This window comes from Parus major, chromosome 12 (genome assembly GCF_001522545.3).
Source record: "Parus major isolate Abel chromosome 12, Parus_major1.1, whole genome shotgun sequence".
In the NCBI taxonomy this organism is placed as follows: Eukaryota; Metazoa; Chordata; class Aves; order Passeriformes; family Paridae; genus Parus; species Parus major.
The window spans coordinates 915,243-936,575 of NC_031781.1; the positions used below are offsets into that span (position 1 = coordinate 915,243).

The 21,333-nt window shown below is 44.7% G+C and overlaps 2 protein-coding genes across 4 annotated transcripts in view; both read left to right on the forward strand.

Annotated features, from left to right (window-relative positions):
• The window catches only part of LOC107210105 (antigen-presenting glycoprotein CD1d-like), an 8,275-nt gene extending 7,720 nt beyond the window's left edge, over window positions 1-555 (forward strand). Inside the window, 2 exon segments of the mRNA XM_033517517.1 lie at window positions 160-256; window positions 379-555. Of these exon segments, the coding sequence (XP_033373408.1) occupies window positions 160-256; window positions 379-424 (143 nt within the window). The 3' untranslated portion in view covers window positions 425-555.
• An 8,053-nt stretch (window positions 556-8,608) lies between these two features.
• Window positions 8,609-21,333, forward strand: part of BICD2 (BICD cargo adaptor 2) — a 50,462-nt gene continuing 37,737 nt past the window's right edge. For 2 of the 3 annotated variants that reach the window (XM_015640826.3, XM_015640828.3), the window contains exon 1: window positions 8,609-9,028. In XM_015640826.3, the coding sequence (XP_015496312.1) occupies window positions 8,789-9,028 (240 nt within the window). In that variant the 5' untranslated portion in view covers window positions 8,609-8,788. The remainder of the gene's footprint in view (window positions 9,029-21,333) is intronic. The other variant, XM_015640827.3, reaches the window with a different exon arrangement.

Here is a 21,333-nt window from a genome sequence, read left to right on the forward strand (position 1 = left end):
CCACCGCAGCCTGGGCACCCGCAGCCTCCTCATCCCATGGGGTACGGAACACCATGGGGAATGGGGTGCAGGCTGCAGATAGCAGCCACTGCCTCTGTGAGGAACAGCTCCTGACTGGCACTGCACCCTCACAGTCACCCTCTCCTCTCCTTGTCCCAGAAAATGGCAGCCCAGCTCCAACCATCAGCATTGCCATTGCAGTGCTGCTTCTTGTGGCCACAGCCTCTGCTGGGGGATTCTGGTGGTGGAAGCGCAGGTGAGTTCTCCCTCCCATCACCTGCTGTAGGTTTATCGGTTATCCTACAGGGCTTGCAGCAGCAAGGCTCTGTAGGAGTGAACTGCATGACTGTCATCCCAGCTCATACATACCCTTTGCAGGAAGGGTAACGAGGTTGCATGGGATACCCAGGAATTCATCATTTGAGGCGTGGTTCTGCACACAGAAACAACAGCTTGTTCTCCCTTCTTACTTCATGTCCCACCTCTGACCCATCAGCACTGACACGGTTTTGTTCTGGAAAACCACGGCATTAAACAGCTACAAACTTCCCCTGATGCATGTGACTCCTGTGCTTCTCAGCCCTTCTTCCCCCTCAGGAGCTTTTCTCAGGAAACTCCTCAGTGCACTACAGAGACTCCGTATTACAGTCAGAGGTTGGTCTCCACCTGGCACGGCAGGAGAAGCCAGTCCTCTGACAGCCTCTCCCACATCTCTCCATGGCCAGTGTCTGTTCCTAGGCCAGACACTGTGGGGCTGCTGAGTGAGATGTGGTATGGAGCAGGCCACAAATCAGGGAGGGATGGAGAGATGTGAGCTCTTTCCCTGGGAAGAGAAGGGGAAGGGAGGACCCAAGTGACACCCCTGAGACATTTTGAGCACATTGAGCTGCTCCATCTCCAGGGCTGATCTCACCCTCAGCCCAGAATGGTTTTAGATCAGGATCTCCTCCACTTCTGACTCCTGCCCCCATGCCTGCCTCCTGTCTCTGTAAAAGCTGGAAGAAGAAGGCATTGTCACCCTTCTCCTACGCCTGACAGTCACGAAAGAGCCATGCTGAGGCTCTGGGAGACTCTGAGGAACACACCCCACAGCAGGATGTGGAATGAGGATTGTCATCAATTCATAATGTATTGTCTGTCCCAGTGTGGAGTCCCACCCACAGGAGACAGTCTTCTATAAACGTCTCCAGCACGGGTCCTGTCCATGAGCTGCGGTTCTTCACAAACTGCTCCAGCATGAGTCCCTTCTATGGGTTCAGGAACGCTGCTCCAGCGTGGCTTCCCCTCAGGGTCTCAGGTTCTGCCAGGAATCTGCTCCAGCGCAGTGTCTCCTTAGGGTCACAGTCTCTCTGTTCTACGGCGCTGGGCTGCTCCGCAGGCTGCAGGTGGATCTGTGCAGGTGCGGACCTCCGTGTGCTGCCGCAGGGCAGCTGCTCCCGGTGCCGGTGCCAGTGGTGACCGGTGCTGCACCTGACGTCACCTGGCTGCCGGGAGATCCCGGTGCCGCTGCCCCGCCCGCCCCACGCCTCCATTGGCTGTGCCACGGCCCGTTCGCCAATGCCATCCGTGCTTCTCTCCCGTCACCGGTCACCGGGCGGGCTTGGGCGGCCCCGCTGGGGCTGACCCGGACCCCTGACCCGGACCCCTGGCCCTGCCCTCGGCCCTGCGCTTCCCGCCCTATTCCGCACGTCCCCGGGGCCAGCCCTCAGTCTTCCCGAGCCCTCAGTCTTCCCCAGCACTCAAGAGCCGAGGATGAGCTCAAGGCGTTTCCCGCCTCAGCTCCGGATTTCAAGATAAAGGCAAAAAAACCGGGAAGATGTTTGTTTAAAAAGCCAAAGTCGTGCTGCATCACCTTGTCTGGGGGAGCCAGAGACATACAGTGAAATAATCCAACCACTTCTGTCCAGAATGACTCTGTGGACCTCATTGTCATCACATTGTTTTCCTCTTTCTGGCACATGAAGGCACATACCTATGTGTATGTACACAAAGCATGTCTATAAAACTACTGAAAATTTAAACTTTCAGATTTCTTACCAATGCAATAAAATCTCCCTAGGTGGGTTATGGTCTGGGTGGGTTATCCTGCAATTCCTGCTTCTTTTGAGAAACATCTTTTGCTAGAGGGTATGCCAGGCAGAGATCTGAGACACCAAGATGCTACCGTCTTTGGGGACTGACACCAGCAAAACTGCTTCTAATGAGCTCCAGGGTAAAGCCTGTATTGTAAAATTTATTCGTTGATGGATAATATAAACTGAAAAGATTAAAGCTTACCTGATCAGTAAACCTTTTATCCCTCATTCAAACATGGTCTCTGAATGCTTTCAAAACCTTCTCACCAGTTAATTTGCAGCTGGCTGTAAACCAGGCACAAACTCCTCAGGGGTCAGTGGCCACCTTTTAACAGATATTTGGATTCTGATCCAGCCACACCCTACAGCCCTACTAATGACCTTGAGTAAGAGCAAGATCTGTATACTAATTATCAGGTTTTCTTAGGCCATTGGTTTCTCCCAGATGGTCACTAATCCCCAGAAAATGCTTTCCTGCCTAAGTTCTTGATGCCGAATTAACCCCACAACCACACTATCTCTGCCAAGATGCAAATTTTCTATTCCCCCTTAAAGGCATTGAAGGCCCCAATACTTTCTAATCAAGGCACACACTTTCCAAGAGGCACAGAAACCTATCAGTTACACTTCAATTTCTGGGAAATAAGATCCATGTGAAGTATACATATGTCAGATGACACTTTGTACATCTGCAGAAAATGCATTAGCCATTAAAAACCTCCTGATCCCAGGACTGCATTCCACATTCCTCTCTCAGTCTTCCAGTGGAAGTTACAATGCAGACAAAGACTGTCAGCTTTGGTAACCTTTCTTGGAAAAAAATGTTTTCTCAGGACTTCCTTCAGCTCAACCAAGCCAAGCAGCAAAGAGCAATTGTGTCTAAGTGTTTTTTTTCTTTTCACTTGTAGTGGGCAACTCAAGTCTTACCTCCTGCATCCCTGATAACTGTTTAAAATTACCAAATCCTTCTTGTTATGGCACACAGCACAGGTTTCACAGCATCTTTTTTCAGCCCTGTGGAGGGAGGGGGTATTTGGAGCCCCATTTTAGAGAGAAGGAGCTAAAGCAGAGGGGTTAATCCTCATTTTGCATGCTCTGGTCAAATAACCTGATATGGTTTTCCAGAGCACATGGAAGGATGTGACTCCCCCACTACTCCTCATATGAGAGAGACACCACATGCATCTGTGCCAGCAAGCTGTTAAGCTTTTCACCTGATGCCAGTTCCTCCAGACCTGCTTGTTAAGCTTTTCTGTCTTAGGCAATTTCTCCATCGCCTTCTTCAGCAATGCTTACCTTCTTACTGGTCTGCAAAAATTAATTACCACCTTCCCTTCCATGCTTTCAACAGCAGTTCAGCAGAGTGGGAAGTGCATTTGCATCCATAATTTACGACAGAGAAACCTTAATTGTTCTTTCCAAGATACTTCCTGTTTGGAGCAAACATATTTAGATAAGGAGGGAGAGCCATCTCTCTGTCATTTGTTTCCTACAAATAATCTGAACTTAGTTAATTCTGGCCTGAATTTTGGAAGTTCATCCTTCCTTGGCCAATTACACATCTCTTTATTGCCTTGTCTATTTTGTTATTTCTTGTCCACTAGAAATCTCTCTAAGAGCTGCAGGGCTGCTGCTTGCTGCTCACATGAACTGCCTGTAGCATGATCCCAGGACTGGGTGACTGGGAAAGGACTCAGGAACTGCTTCAAACATGCTGCAAAATGACTTGTTCTAGATTTCTACTTTTGTAAACATGCTTCAAATTTTAATAATCATCTCAAAATTGGGCAAGAGATAATTTCTTTCTTGAAGATAGAGACTAAATAGACACTCTTCCTATTTCTCCCTCCAGTATAGAAATTGGGGTAAACATGGTAAAACCATCCAGCAAATTATTCCAGCTTGATCCCTAATTTCTCTAATTGCCTTCTTGGGCTTTCCTGAAGGTAAAATAAGAAGTTCTTAGTCTGAACTTGTGGTTCAAGGCCACAGCAACTTACCAGACAATCATCACACATACCAGAGAAAGAAGGACCAGGAATCCATGTGGACTCTGTTAATCCTTTGCCATTACTATTTAACTCAGTTTAGCCCTCCTTCTGGTGGTTTTATTTGTATTGTATTGTATTGTGTTGTATTGTATTGTATTGTGTTGTATTGTGTTGTATTGTGTTGTATTGTGTTGTATTGTGTTGTATTGTGTTGTATTGTGTTGTACTGTTTTGTATTGTGTTGTACTGTTTTGTTTTGTAATGTTTTGGGGTTTTTTTCTGTTCAGCCCATGTGTCTGAACCAGTAGCACACTTATTTTACTTGGAAGCTAGAATCACTCAGCCCTGTACACCACATCACCTTCCCCCAGCACAGACCCAGCTCCGTGGTCCACACAGCCCTCTTGGAATGTTTTCCTGACTATAGCTTATTTTAGCTTCACTTTTGCTACCCACTCACAATGGGTTGTACTGGGACTGCAGTTCCTGTGAATCTGTGCTTCTGCAAGTGGGTTGTGTCTGATGTTTTAAAGGCTTTTTTCCCCAGACCTAAAAGCAGCATCACGTGAAACAACACAGGGATGGAGGACAGCAGGTCTGCCATGGAAGCCTGGGACCAAGGGCTCTTGCCACTGGAGGTGACAGTTTGGCACCTGGAAGTTGCCTTTCCTTTGCCTATCTTTCTCATGCTGCTGGCAAGAGCAATGGCTGTCTGTGAAGGGAAGAGCAGCATTTCAACTGGCAGTGAGCAAAATTGAAGGCAGTAGCTGCTCTAACAAATGTAATTTTGAGGGCCACATAGATGGACTTGAATACCAGAGTAAAGTTGGAATCTGAAGATATCTCACTCTCCTTTTCCTTTCTCCTTTCGCCCTCTCCTGCCAGCCACAGTGATCTGAGCATTTGTGCTAATTCATCAGCTGATTCAGCTCTTTGCTTGGAAATTTTGTTGCAGGTGACAGAGGTCACCTTAATTAAATCAACAGTCAGACTGTGTGATAGTAGCCTGAGGATGGAGATATCAGCTCCCTTTCAGTACTGGGATCAGGTTTCCTTCACACTATTTGTTTTTTGGAGGGCTGGATCTTTATTTTGGGGATTATTTTGTGTTTTGCGGTTTTTAAAATTTTGACAATCTGCGTATAAAGACTTCAGCCAAGGAGAAATACATACTGTACTGAACAATAGTATGTTAAATTTTAATCCTCATAGCTGTGATAACAGGGAAAGAGCATTCAAGTTATTATAGCAATCTTCATTAAGTATATTTGTGCTGACAGACTATTTCTCTGGAATTCACTTATTGTGTAAAAGAGAAGGAAAATACTTTTCTTCTCCTAAAACCCACTTTGGGTATTTCCAAGGCAATCATGCAATTCTTTTTTTTTCCTCCAGAATGACTTTTAATACTTTGAAAAAATAATTTGGTATTTTTTCTCTGACATAGGCCACATATACTGAACAATCTAGAGGACTTTAAGTTCATTTTCACCTAGGGTCATTACCATACCTTTACCAAATATCTAAGCAGTCCCAAAGTGGTCTCCTGCCTAAAGTTTTGGGGTTTTAATTTTTTAGTAGAAAATAAGAGGAGAAATTTGGAACAGCTTGCTAGGGCTTCTTATGGCAGTTTCAGGGCCAGTTTTAAGACTTTCTTGTTCTGGTATTTGCTATAGCTGAGCTGTACAAAAAATGCAGTAGATAAAAGGAGATAGAAATTATGATATGCTGTACCATGCTACTTGTGGTACACTTGACCTTATCCAAAGTAATGTATGAAAAGAAAGACATCTAGAAGGAGTTTCCTATCTGCAGTGACCCAAATTTTAAGCACACATTAGGTTGGTTTACACATTCAGATACCTGAATGTTTTGCAGCATTGGATATTGTGCCTTCCTGTTTTGGGATTTGGACTCAGGCTAAATAAAACTGGCATTGCAGGGCTTTGTCTTTGCTATGACTTTTCCACTAGGGAATTATTTTTTTTTTCTGTGGGTTAATTTCCACAAGAAGAAACACAACCCGAATTTATTGTGGCATTCAACATGGTTCCTGTATAATTCTACCACTTTGTTCTCAGTGGATAGCTTTAAAATCTCAACAGGAAAAAGAAGAGCAACAATCTCCAGCTGCTGTGTAAGTCTGTATCACCAAAATACACTTAGCCATGACACCTTGAATCAGTGGGTGGCAGAGAAGCCTTTGCATTGATGGAGTTTGGGGACAGTGACCTGGGAAAATGAGCAGTGGTCTCTGGCTGTGCTCAGGAGCAGGTGATGGGCACTGGCCAGGCTGTGCTCCTCCACTCATGATACAAGCTTTTATTATCCTGCATTATTACCTTGAAGGATGATGGGAACCTTAACTTTGACAAGTGACTCCAGTTTTCTGAAACTGAGCAGGAATGCTTTTGAATTAGCTATTGCAATATTTACAATTTCTACCTTTGCATTTACTACCTGGGCAGTTTATAATATAACAAAGTTTGAAACCTAGAAACGAGCAATAGTTCTAGATATGACCTAGAAAACAAATTACCCAGAGAAGTCCCTTGTGCTGTGATGAGTTGATCAGCTCATCTCTATTAACCCTCCAAACTAGTCATATCTCACAATTCACTTGTAATCCCAGAAATATTCAGGACGTGTACTGAAGGTCTGTGTCCTGAGAGCAAGTCATTACATGCAGGTTTCATTTTATGAGAGGGAGGAGCACCAAAGGTAGTTAATGTGCTTGAGCCCAGAGTTGCAGAGAAAAACTGGAGTGAAGGCTCAGAAAGTATGAGGTGAAAGAAAGAAAGCCAGTATTTATTATTAAAAATATCTTAATGATGAATCAGTTGTGAATGGGTGGGACTAGTAATATTACCTACTTGAGCAGACAAAAGAAAAACATAAATCCTAATAGTGAAAAACAGAGTGTGGAGGAGAGATAATACCGTTCTTTTCCTCACTTAGCTTTTTATAAAAGAGTCAGAATGTTTAAGCCCCTTAAGAATATTCTGTGACAGTCATGATGGTACAGAGGGACACAAGAGTGAAAATGCCTTCTACTGAGAATTCTGAAAATAAAAAACTAAAGGAATTTCACATGCACCCTCTAGGCTGAGGACATTGATTTGCTTCTTCTAAGGTCTGGGTGACTGTTTGAGTGTCACACTGTTTGTCAGTGCTCACGGGACAAACACATACCTGCACTTGGTGCACAGGGAACTCCGGGCAGTGTCAGGGCCCTGAAGAAAAACTGACCAAGGCAGCAGGATGAGTAACAGGCACGTTCAGCCATGACACAGCTTATTAAAGGGATAAGGGATATGTTCACAGGCAGAGGTTCAAAGCAGCTTGAAAAAACCCTGCAGCTGTGAGCAAATACGTTGCTTTATGTTTGAGACCTTGTGTAGCTCTCAAGCACATAATTGTTTTTATTATGCTCGCTATTTGCTCACCCATTAATTACGGATTGTTTTTGACACTAGAAGAAAGTCCAAGGCTGCACTTGCTTGGAAGGAAGGGACGGTGAAGCCGCAGGGCTCTCCTGACAATGGGAGTGAAGCATCTCCCCACCCCACAGTGGCACACACCCCCCACCTTTATGGGGCTGCTTAGGAATTGCAATGGTTCAGCTGGCAGAGGTTTGTCTCTGTTCAGACTTCACTATGCTTTAGAAATTAGTTCTATCCGTGGTGCCCCGATCAACGTGCCCAATGGGGCAGAGGCCGATGGCACTTTTTTCACAAGCTGGCAAATCCTCTTCAGGCCGCACAGTGCAGCTACCCAAGTGTCCCTGTCCCACGGCTGGTCACGGCACAGGGCCCTGATGAGACCTATTCTCCTTTCATCAGGTAGCTCAGCCACAGGGGAACACCTTGTCCCGTGGCCTCAGGATGACTCAGGGCACACGGTGAGGTCCCTGGCGGTGGGCGGGGAACACTTTGTAGCAGGAACCCCACCTCTAGGTGCAGAATACCGGGAATAGTGTGCTGGCAGCTCTCGGTATGGCGTGGAGCTGTTGCCAGCCTTCCTCTGCGTCCCTCGCTCCCCTCCGTGCTGCTGTGGCACCGCCCGCCGCGGCAGAACGTCTCTCCTCCCACACGCTCTGCTGCACGGGCCCCATCTTTCATACCCAGCCGATCCCGCCCCGAAAGCTCTCCTGAGCGTGGTCCGGGCCGCCAGGGTGCGTACACGGGCTGTGTGCACGGAGTATGTGCCCGTGGTCCCGGGGCCTGTGCCCGAATTTGTGTCGGGGGTCACGGGGGGCGTCCCGGGAGGGCTCGCTGTCCAGCCAGGCCGCCCCAGGCACCGCCAGGCGGCGCGCTCTCGCCGCCGCGCTACCCGCGCCTCCCGCCAGGGGGCGTTCTCCTCCCCGTCCGCCACCACCTTCGCTCGTCGCGGTGCTTGCCGGGAGTTGTAGTCCAACGAGCTGTTCTGCGGGCGGGGCGAATAGCGCCGAGGACTCCCGCTCCCAGCGTCCCGCGGGGCGCCGGCCCGGCCGTGCCTTTTGAATGATTTCACTGCTCTCGGCGCTTACGGCGAGTGCGGCGGCGGCGGGCGGGATCCTGGGAGGATCCGCGGTGGGAGCAGCGCGCCTGGCCCGTCGATGGCGGCCCGAGCAGGCCCTGTCGTGGCCGCCTGCGGGCCGTGCCGCTGTTAGGAGTGGCAGACGGGCTGCGGCGTTCTCTTCTTCGCCCATCCGCCTCGGCGGCCGGCGGCCCCTCCGCCGACATGTCGCTGGCCATGGAGGAGGAGGAGTACGCCCGGCTGGTGATGGAGTCGGAACCCGAGTGGCTGCGGAGCGAGATCAAGCGTCTCTTCCAGGAGCTGGGCGAGACCACCCGGGAGAAGATCCAGGCGGCGGAGTACGGGCTGGCAGTGCTGGAGGAGAAGCAGCAGCTGAAGCAGCAGTATGAGGAGCTGGAGCTGGAGTACGAGACCATCCGCACCGAGATGGAGCAGCTGAAGGAGGTGAGGCGGGGGCGGCGGCAGGTGGGCGGCCTGGGCCCGAGCACGGCCGTGGCGGCTGGAGGGGCGAAGGCAGCGCGGAGCGGTGGGAGCAGGGCCGGTTTGGAGTCCGGGGGCGGCAGGTTGACGGGCCCGGGGCTGCTGTGGGGCGACCGGCGGCTTCCCAGGCTTCGGCCTGGCTCCGGCAGGGCGGCTGCACCCTTCCCCAAAATGACAGCTCCGAGGCGCCCGGCTGCGGGCCGGCCCAGGAGAGGGAAGGGATGGAAAAAAAATAAAGGCCTTTCTGCCCCGACCCCCGCTTCTGTGAAGGGGGATGTGCGATGGAGGCGGGTAAACGCTTTTCTTTCTCTTCCCGTCTCGTTCCGCCTGGGGGCTGCTGTAGGGCCTGGAGCCGGACCGGGGTTGCCCCTCCCCGGGTTGGGGCTGTCGCCACCGCGAGAAACCCGAGCGGGCGGCGGGGAGGCGAGGGCCGGGACCAGGCTGCCGTGGTGATGCTGTCATATGCCTGCTTTTGTGTGGAAGGAGAAACCTTACCTTGGTGTTGATCACTTCCTCAGTGGGGACCACCACGGAAATAGTACAGCATACTCCAGTTCACTTAGCTTTGTTTTGGTGCAGATCCTGCTGTTGGCATATTTTTTTATTATTTTATATTTAAGGGAAAGTCCAGATCTAATCTGTACAGGAGAGTAAAGTTTGTCAGTAGAAACGCTGTATTAGGCAATTGGCACATTAAGTTTTTGTCGTGCAAGATATCTTCTAGGTGTAGAATGTGGGAAAAGTGCTATCCAGGGAGCAGTCAGAGAATGCAGAATGTTGGTTTGCACTCCTTATGAACTGATTCCATAAGCCCACTGTATGACCCATGGGAACTTGTCTGCATATAGCTTTGCTTGGTTCAGTGATTTGGCATGCGGGCAAACCTTGTGCTGCTTTTCAGCGATTTAGGCCTTGCCTTGATTGCAAAACAGCTGATACAGCCTAAGAGATGAATATACGTGGATTTGACCTGTACAAATTGTATCCACTGGGACTTAGCTTTAGTTTATTCAGTTGGAAATTGATTTCAAGTAAAATCAGAATACAGTATTTCAAGGAAAAGCAAGTCCTTCTAACAGACTGGTACAAAACCAGCTGAATCAATGAATGCCCGCCCTTCCTGCATAGTATGTATCTTTTGGTCTTGTAAATAAAACTTTATTTTGCTTTTATTGTGTTAAACAATGATAAGCAAAGAGATTAATTACTTTGAATTACACGGCTAGAAACTGGTTATCTAAATATGCAAGCTGAACTGATATGGTGCTGTTCCTAAAGCCACTTGAGACCAGCACGGTTACAGCAGCATACAGAAGCAGAAACTTGGAAGTCAAGGGCAGAGGCAGCTGTAGAGTTGAGTTCAAGGGAGAGAAAAGTCAATAAACCCGGTTGATAGGTGTGAAACAGCACGGAGAGGTGATGGGACTGGCACAGCCTCACTGGGCAAGGCAGTGCCTGACACACCAGTGGGAGCCAGGATGCTTTGATCACAGGTAGAGCTTTAGTCACTGGGCTGTGCTGTGTGTGTTTGGGCATTACATGTTTTGACTTGCAGATGGAAAAATGCTTGATGATACTGTCTTCATTCTTTTAGGGCTGTAACAATTGAGAAGCTTTTAAAAGAGATTAAAAAGAAAAGAAAATAGCAGAATCAGCGATGATTCACTCCTTTTTGCTTTAAACTTTTTGAAGGATTTGCTTTGTGGGAGCATGTCCTGCTCTAATTAAGTCAAAACCTGGGAGGCAGACAATTCTGGGAGCAGCTTGAGGAGGACTCTGATAGCCTACACAGGCAAAGAGCATTGCTTCTCTAGCTTTCTTATGGGGCTGTGCAGGAATCTGGTCTGCTGTAGATCTTGTAAACCTTAAGTAGATATGTGAAGCATATGCTCAGAAGAGGAGTTTATGATCTTTGCTGTTTTATGCAACTTATTTTTCTCACACACAGCTAAAGGAGCACTGCAAACAAGACTTTCTACAAGTCACGCTCCAACCTAAAGGGATTCCACCTTGGGTTACCTAAATTGTTCTTGGGGAATGTGGGAGATTGATGTCAAACTAGAACAGAATTGTTTTCCATCTCTTGCTTCTTAACTGTGACTTCATGCAACCTTTTAAGATATAGCCCTTTTAGTCTCTATAGATCTTACTTTGTTCATCTGTGCTGAGAGAGCTAAGCAGCACAAGGCAATGTTAGGCAGGGTGAGGGGCAAGCACACAGTGGTTTTCTGTCCTGCTGGGTATTGTAGATTTGAATAAGCTTTAATTTGTTTAATACTATGGAGCACTCCTGTATTATGGCCCTATTTATACCATAGGTAAATGGGTTCTGAGCATGGGAACTTTGTAATGCAGTTTGTTGAAAGTACAGGCTTTTCTGCTACTATCATCACATCTTTCTGGCCAGATTCTCCTCCCTGTCACCCAATCCCCAATGTGGCAGAAATTCAGAGCCTTAACCTTCACTGTTGTATCCCTTTGGTGAGTGTGAATGGCATCGTCAGAGTTGTACCCTGCTTTGTAAAGATGTCTGTGTACTCTCAGTATTTGCAATCCAAGTTGTCCTGGTGAAAATGGGGAGCTGCTCTGTCCTTGAACTGCTGAGCCTCCACACCAGCCCCTTTTTAACTTGGGTCAGGTCTTCTCTAAGTTTGTTCTTTTACTTGTATATGTACTGACTTGATCTCATATATTTTCAAAGGTACTTTCTGCTGCATTTCGTCTGTCATTTTATTTGACAGAACAAAACAGAAATACAAACTGTCTTCTCAAGTAGACTTATTGTTGTGGTACCACCTTTGCTTTTGTAAAAGGAAACTAATTCCAAACTGTAATAAAGATTATGGTAAATGTTTTCCCTAGTTCAGAGAAATAAGATACTGGTTTTCTTGTAGTGAAATACTACATTGTGTTGTGAACATATAATTTTATTCATTTTTTACTCCCCTAAGGAGATGATGTAACTAAGTTTTTTCTGTAGGCCTTGTTTCAGCTGATAAGTCACTCTGCAAGCCTTTGTGATAGTGCTAATTGTATAAATGACAGGGCTGACTACCTACCTAAGCTGTACCATTTTTCTTACATGGATAATACATATGATCACGCCTTTGTGCACTCCAGCTCACAAAAGTGATTGTATGAGGATGCCGTTATTGCTTTCCTGATGATTTCTTGGGGAATGTGGCATGGAAGGTTTGCTTGAAAAAGAGGTTATCTGCTTTGCTCAGTAATTCAGAGTTGCTTTGAGATATCAGATTTATAACCAACTACTAGCTCAGTTATGAAACTGGCAGCTGTCCAAAGCTCATTTCTGATTAAGTGGCTATGTTGTATTGGTGGTGATAGAATTGTGTTTAAACCCTTGGAAAACATGGGTATTATGATTAGTTATTTCTGTAATAATGCAAAAATTCATAAGTGGACTGTGTCTATCCTTAAAATCTAAAAGCACATGTCAGTATGTCACAGTTAGTGTAATGTGTATGGTTTGTGATTTTTAAGGGGGAGCAAGGTTACAGGAATACTGGCAATGATCTCCACAGGGCTCTTCATTTCTTTGTATGGTAATTTTTTTTTCCTGTTTTTTACCTTTAGGAATTGTATATTAACTTTAATGCTATTTTATGACTTCTCTGTAGGTCATTTCTGGGTAAACTTGCAATCTGACTTTGAAAGGAATGTTCAGAAGCATTGCTGCTTCGTTTCCCATGGAGCCCAAGAGGGGCATATGATGCAGCTGAGGTGATGTCCTGGGGCTGTAATATTTGTATTGTTCGAGTTTATATTGAGGTGGAGTGTGTAGGATCTGTGATCACTGACAGAAGTTTTGCTTTGCTTAATTGACTTACATATGTTCTAGTTAGTTGGGTATATTTCATCCAGGCTGGTTTAACATTTCATTATGTTATCTGTTATTAACGTAACATTTAACTGTGCATCTTCAGAAGTGAATCATTCTCTTTCCTGTCTATCTCTTGTAGTGCTGTGTCCCTTGTAGACAGACATTGCTTGCTGAAGTAGCAGTGATTTTCCCCACTGGATTTATCAAAGCATTTTGCCAGTTTGTACTGCTGTGCTCATTCTGTGTGTTAGAACATAAGGGCAAAGAGGTAAGAAACAGCTAGGCTAAAGTTACCTGAGAAACCCATGACAGACTGGGATTAGACCCTCTGTGCTCATGAATCAATGCTGGATTGACCGTCTTTCTATTTAATTATGGTAAATAATGATGTTCAGTTGCAGTACCTCTAAGGCCTCAGGTACACCTCTGCAGCCTCTTCCTAATAAATATTCAGGTGATATATTGATTCCTGCTGAAAGGAAAGGACATTAATGTCATTTGAGATTACCTCTAACTTTGCAGCACTATTAAAATCAAAGGCTTTAATGCATAAAATATTTCTTTAAATAGACCAGCTTAGGTGAAATTTAATTCTGGTCATATAGATGTAAATCTAGAGTAGGAAAAGTATAACTGCAAATTGAATTTAGGAAACTGATACCAATTTTGCATATACTATTAGAAAATGGTTATACTTTCCTGAATCTGTCTTGGAGACTTAATGGTGATCATTACCTGGACTTCAACACCTGCCACACTTGAAATGTTAGAACACAATTGCTGTCTCTACTGTCAAATCAAACTGAAAACTGTGGGTGGGGTAAGCAAAATATTCCTGTGTAAATTAAACCTCTTATATTTTGATAAATCACTGTTGCTTTATGTGAAGAATAGAAGCACCCCTTGATATTAGTCTGATGTTTGAAGTGATATAGACATTTAGTGCTGTGTTCTGGAAAAACTATTTTTCTCACATACCCTTATTTAGGAAGAAACCAAAACACGAAAAATTAAACATTCCAGTTCTTCCTGGTGTACTAGAAATAGTAACCTGTAATGCTTCATGTTACTAAATTAATTTTCTTTGCCAGTGTTCCTTGAACTGTCTTTCTTAAAAATAACTAATAATATTCTTGAAGTGATGATTTCAGATTATTTTATGAAATTGCTGGATGTTCTTCTTGGTCTTTCTCTGATAAAATTAACTATACCTTACATATTAGAACATCCACAAATATTTGGGTGAATAGTAAGGACCTTCAGGTGGAATTATTTGAAAAAACCCCATGTTTCTGCACAGTGGTTTTCCCTGTACTGCTGTAGTCTCAGCTGAGAGTTGAGGTTTTGGGGAAAAGTCATGTTTTACTTTTAGTTTGTTGTGTTTGTCTGTGCCATGGCCCAAAACGAGGGCTGTCCCTGACCTTCAACAAGCATTAGATAATTTGTTTCTAAGTTACTACGTTAGGTTTTCCATAGAGTTTCAATGTTTGGCAACAGTAGTGCAATTTGCTACCTGTTTTTTCCCTGGAAGTGTGGCAGCACTGAGTGCTCCCTGTTCTGTGGAGGGGATGTAGTAAAACTATACCGTGGAACTGAGACAGATTTTCTTTGTTGTTTTTCTTTATTTTGGTTTTGTTCTTGAATTAGGTCAGTACCCCAGTTTGGGTCACGGGCATGTTGTATGTGGTTGTGCAGGTAGCACCTCACCTAGAGTGTGTTAAAGCAGCAGCAAACAAGGAATGAGAGGAGCATCTTCAGGCAGTCTTTGTGCTGAGCCTGGCTGCCTGAGCAGCACAGACAGCAGCTGCACAGTGAGCAGGGTCCATCTGGCATTTAGCAGTCCTGGGGATGCTGCTACAGTGGCAATGTTACTGTCAGGATGGTGGCTGTGGAGGTCTGCCCTGGCATGTAGTCTCTCTTGCAGCATTTCTTGTGTTTACACAAATAAATTGTTCATTAGAGCTTTCATTTGGCATCATTCAGTGTGCAGTCCCAGATGCAGGTATGTGGGAGCTGGGGATTGAAGGTGGGATGGGAGGCTGCCTGGGTCTTGAGAGAGCAGGGACAGACCATCTTCACATGAAAAACACCAGACCAAAAGCTGCACGCTGGTGGCTTCTCTGCACAGGTGCTGCAAGGGAAGATTCCTTCCAAGCAGTATTGCTGAGGGCTGGAGTGAACTCAGAGGGCTCCAGAGTGGAACACATCTGTGTGTTCCTACACCCTTGAAGCAGAAGTTTCTGCAGCCCCGATGTGGCAGATGTCCTGCCTGCAAACTGAAAGTCTCAAACCTACAGTCTCTGGTGTTTTGTCACATGGGCTGTTGCAGTTTCCTCATTTCAAATCTTGATTCATCTTTTCAAAATCTGTGGAAACATGCTTGCTAGTTTCAGGGGTATTAATACCCAATTTATCCCTTTGAATTAGGACCATATTTCTTCTAGTCTGCAAGAGAATTCTAATGATTTGGAAAATGGCCTAATTTTACTAGGAGGGGCAGGAGGGTGGGAACAGCAGTTCTCAAGTCTATGCACTGCCCCCAGACTTAATAGGTTCACCATTTCCTCTTTCACTCTCTGGTATGTGAGCTTGTGACTAATCTGTAGCAGCTTCAGGCTGTAAGATGACTTCCAGAGGGTGATGCATACTCCAGGCATTCATTTGCTTTCTTTCTCTGCTTTTGGCAGACTGTAGAGAATTGTTTGTTCAGATTTGGTAACCCAGCAACAGAGGAATAATATAGTGTGGGTTTGAAATATGATCTACAAAACCTCAGCAGAGGGAAATGACATAGATCAGCTTTGCCATCCAAATAGAATGGAGGACCCTCCATTTCAGAGAAGAGCTGAAATTTTAGGTATAATAGCTGCAAACTGTGGCTTTTTCTTCTTAGTTTCCCAATTCTTCAGCTCATCTTCCTTCTTTCTGCTTCCTCCTTTCCTCCTTCTCCTCTCTTCTCAGCTGTTTTCACTAATCTGGCTGAAATATGTACCAGGCAGCAGATGTCAGGCTCACCTTGCTTTGGTGTGGGGGCTTGCCTGAGGAGTCTGCTAAAAGGTGTGGTCTGTCTTGCCCACAAACAGACAGGTTTGCCACTGGGGCTCTGGGCAAGCAGGGACATGGGGCTAATTTTGAATGTTTGGCCCCAGCATAGTTGAAGCTCAGCATGGGAATGGATATGGATTCTCTGCAGTCCTGTGTCCATGTTGGGGAAGCAGCTGTGCCATACGAGGACCTATTCAGCTCTCCCTGAAACAAGTGGTGTGTCTGGTGGGGTGCTGAGTTGTGCTGGCTGGCCCAGATTCTGCAGTGTGCTGCAGCCCTTGCTCTCCTTAATTTATTTTTTTTTCACTCCTCAGTTGTTGCCAGTGTGCAGTGTGCAAGCCCCCAGTATGGTGCAGAGTGCTGTGCTGTAGGCAGTGACACAGTGTTTGGTAAGTTCATTAGGAGTTCCTTTGGCATGTTCAGTGTCAGTGCTGGACAGAACTGGGACTGTAGTTCAGATCTGGCTCCCAAGGCAGAGTTTACTGGCCTAATACCATAACTGGCATCTAACCTGCCCAAACCAAGCAAGATTCATTGCTTCCTCTGCACAGAGAGTTTGTTACATCTGATTTTAATCTCCAAGGTCAGAATCCACTGTATTTTTTGATGATGAAGGATGTTGTTTGTTTGGAGCTTGTTATGTTGTATGAATGGGTAACTCTAAACCAGAAGGGATTTTCTCGCATCTTGTTGCAAAAGGCTGTGTGTGTTTTGAGGGAGAAATTTGGTTGTGATGCCCAGAGTGGCTGAGTAGCATGACAGATTATCTGTAGTCCACTCAGCCCTAAAGCTCTTGGAAGCTATGGGTGGAACTTCTCAACAATGTGATATTAGGAAGCAAATGGAAAGAATGTGTTTTCAAGCAGTCAGTATATAATTATTTAGTGGTTTTCTACGATGTCATTTGGAGAGAGCATTTGGCCTTTGAAATAGAAATGAACTATTGTTGGATGAGTGTGACTGTCCCCAACAGGTAATGAGCAGTAACAAGTGTGTGATGTAGCATGTGTCCTCAGCTTTGGTACGTATTATCAAATGAAGGAAGTTCATCTTGCCAAAATATACTTCCGTAATAAATTTAGGTCTCTGATTCAGCAGAAATCATCCAGCAGTGGTCCTGATTTAAATTTTTCTCTGGCTCAGTTTAATACAGTAGCTTTATGAGACTTGTGTCCATGTGAGTAAAAGCTTCTGTCTAACTTGTATCTTGGGTCACTGTGTTCAACAGCTGTGCAAAGCAGTTCCACTTGGCTCCCTTTTGGGGATGCTTTCAGAAAGTACATGGTTTTAACCAAGAAAGGCTAGCCAGTTTCACATGAAAGTTTTTCTTTGCAGACAGATAAGTCAAGTCTGTCAGTGGTGGAGAGCTGATGGTGGTTTTACACCAGGTTTGCCTGTTAATAGCTTGCTGTTTGTCTTCTCTTGCTCCAGATGGTTTATCGGGGCAAAGCATGCTAGGTGCTGTGATGGTGAGCAGCAGAGATGGGATGTTCCCTGGGAAGGTGCCACACTACAGTGCGTAGCTGGCTTAGAAACTGATGAGAGATGATATTTTTTGAGTGAGAGTGAGATTCATGTTGCAGTGGTTGGCATGGATGAAAAGGTTTCAGGATGTGCTGATGAGGAGTATCTGCTGGTAGGAAGGTTCATATGGATGCGCTAGACACTTCTGGCTCTCGGTGCAGTTTACCAGGGTTGAGTGTAACATCTGCTTCCACTACTTCAGACACATTTGACTCAGACACAAAATGCAAAATATAAAGCATTTTTACAAGTTTATTCTTTTAGGGGTTATTAATACCTCTAATTTTTCCATGTATATTCTCTACTAATTGAGTCTACTTCATGAAGCTTCTTAAAGGTGGGCTGAAGCCAAAATATCTAAACTATTGCCTGGGAAAAAAGACCACTTGCACTTAATGGCTGAATAAGAGCAGTGTTTGGGGAGTAGGATTGTTTTAAAACATTTCCCCCTCCCCCCACTGAATACAACAAAGTCTTGTTCTAAGATTGTTCAGTAATCATAGAAATATTTTAAGAGCAGATTTGAGTCACTTGGAACAAACCAAGCTGTGGAGTTGTTCGGCTCTAGCCTCCAGTATTATTTGTGTTGCTGCAGAGCAATCCATAAAAACTAAATACTGAATCCTAGCACATACATAAGTAACCACAAACACAATGTGCCATGTGTAACTTATTTTCTATTCTTTGCCCATAGGTTATGTGACCTTCATCTTGGGAGTCACTGAAATCCCAACTAGACAATGTCCTGAGCACGTGTTTGGTGTGACCCTGCTTTAAGCAGGAAGGTTGGAGTCAATGACCTCCAGGGCTCCCTTCCAGTCTTCATTATCAACAATTCTACAATTCTGTTATTTAGCTGCTTAGATATGTATGTTTCTTATATACTGTGCTTTAAAATATGCCCCACAGGTTAAATTCTAAAGCTTAAACTAATTATTATGGTTCACCCCCTCCAGCTCTCTTTAATCAGTGAATATACACTGAAGGATTGAGTAGCTGGATCTACATTTTACCAAGTGGAGCATGTGAGACACAGTAGTTGTCAGGACTTCAGGAGGGCTGTAGGAATGCTGACTACTGTGACACTTGCAGTATTACCTCTTAGGAAAGGAATGCAGAGAAGAGTTAATTGTCTGTCGTTGTCAGGCATTTCACGGGCTTTATAGTTTTATTCCTGCATGTAGGCTTTTGCAGTGATCCTACTAATCACTTTGATGTTTGGCAGTTTTGAAGATCTCTTACCCCTGGATGTATTTGGCATCATTCAATCCTCTATGCTTGTAAACTGCTAATGTAACTCCTTAAACAATGGGGATGAATTCGGTAACCTTTAACTTCTATGGGGTTCTGGGGTGGGAAAAATCCTGTATTCCAGGGTTGATTTTCACTCATGTGAGCCATTACACTTTCCTGTCCTCCTGGGATTCACAGTGGAGGTAGGCACAGTAGTGAATTGGAGGGAAAGACTAGGACTCTTCAAGGTTTAACTGAGGTTTAAGTAGGTATCTTATGATCTCTCCTTTCTGAAATCTGGGAGGGTTTTAGGAAGTAGAGAGGGTCTCTAAGGGCTGGGTGTAGACCTTTTGTCAAAGCTGCTGTGATAGTGGACTTGAGCACTGTCTGTCCTGGAAGTTTGGAGGAAAACTTTCTCACTGAAATACTCTATTTTCCAGTCTCACATGGAAAGGGAGAACACAGCTTTCCTGGCAGTGTCCAGTTTCAGACAGCTCTTCCGCTTGGGCACTTAATAATAAATCGGCTTATTCTTATCCTCTCTGTAGAAGGAGACAAGGAGAAATGCCTACTCATTTCACTTGGGAGACAGGTAGAAACCAAATAATAAGAGTACAGTATATAATATATATATATAAAAATATATAAATATATATATAAATAATATATATATATAATATATATGTATATAATATAATAATAGTACAGTAGAGAGCTGGTAGTATATGCAGACACACACACACACACACACACATAGTAGCTATATATAGAGTAGCTATAAAAATAGCTACTCCACTGGTTTGTAGCTGGTTGTTCTCATGTAGCCTGTGTGGCCAAGTGCCCTAAAATATAAATGCTCTTTTGGGACTGAAGCAAATGGATCCTTTTGATGTGACACAAAGTCTGTTAACATTAAAATGGATCTGATGTTCCCTTTGACCTCCCTATTGTTAGGGTTTTTGGGGAGCATAGTAAGGCATTCATTCCTTTCATGCTCCTCAGTGTGAGGGACTGCAGCTGGGGAACATCTTGGAATCTGGCTCATCCAGGGAGGATTTTGGGGCTGGCAAAGCTCCTGTGAGACATCTGTTTGCTTTTAAGGTTCTTGGCTCCGGGAATTGTGAGATCTGGCCTCAAAGAGCATTTATTGCCCTGTGGTCTGCTGCTCTCTATGTGGCTGTGTATGCCCTTTTCCCCCACAATACACCTGAAAGAGCATTAAGGTTGACATGATATTTCTATGTATGCTTTATGAGAAATGTATTTTCTTTTTTGATTATCATTGTTCTCTGTAGCAAGGGTTGTCTCCATAGAAAGTGATTAATTTAATGAAAGTATTTTTCTTGCCCTGGGCTCCATTTGTTGCCTGGTACCATGCTGTGCTAGTCATGTGTTAGCTTTGTCTTACTGCATATAACATTAAGCTTTGTATGAAGAATGTGGCCTTAATCTTCAGTGGGCACTGTTGTACAAGGGAACAGAGCCTCCACGAGATGTGGAGTTCATTCAGATCCAAGTTTTGTGCCATTGCCTCTTAATTCAATGAGGCTCTAAAGCTAGATTTTACTTCTAAAGGATTCCAGAGCTATCAGGAGCAGCCCAGTACTTGGTGTCTGTGTACTCAGGAATGCTCTCCAATACTCAGGCTTAGATTGTTTAACTCTTGAATTGTTTAACTCCTTGTGTTTTATGATCTGTCTTAATGCTGCCTTTGGAACTGGTGCTGCAACAGAGTATAGTTCTAATTTTCCTATTGGATTACTGACCTATTGTCTTGAAATTTCAGGTCTGTAGGTAATGGGTATATATGCCTGTTCTCTTTCTGCAGTGCAGTGCAGAAGACTGCAGTAATAATGGAAAAGTTATGTTTGAGGAATTTGAATAACATCTGTGGGAATGACTAGAGTGCCTCTTACTCAATTTCTTTCATTTTTTCTTTAACTTTGTGGTCTTCGTGTGCATAAAACTAGTGTTGGTTTATAATGCAACAAATCAACTTGCTGAAATTCAAGCTCTAAATATTAAATTAACTCCTGGAGAGACAGAGAATTCTTCCTTGTAGTCTTAAAAAGTAGAACTGGTCTGCTTCAGTGTGTCATTGAGTACAAGATGCAACTCTCAGTTCTGTGTTGGAATCATAATTTTGTTTTGAATTAATTGTGCTTTAGACATCAATCCTGTATAGATGTACCCAGTATTTTGTTTGGGAATGAGCACCAAGGGTAGCAGTGACAGTGAATGAAAAGAAGTGTAATAGTGTCCAAGGATAACTAATAATGTACTCCAAAATTTCCTCTAAGGTGTTTTTGAGTGCAGTTGCAGGCTACTTGGTGTTGAACTTTCAAAACTTAAATGTTTAAGAAAGAATGTCCTAAGCAAATGACACAATTACTGGTCAGGTTTTTTTTCCAGGACTGTAGACAAATGTCCTATCTTCTAGGATGGGAGACAAGCCTTATGCTAAGAAACTGGAAGCAGTTAGGGCACAAAAAGGATGAGGCTGCCTGTTCATATCTGAAGTGAGCAAGCAGCTACAGACTTGTGTCTCTTCTTCCCACTCCTCCATCCTGCACTTGGTTTTGTTCCTCTTTCTTGGTTTCCTGTTGTATTCCATCACAGTCGCTGA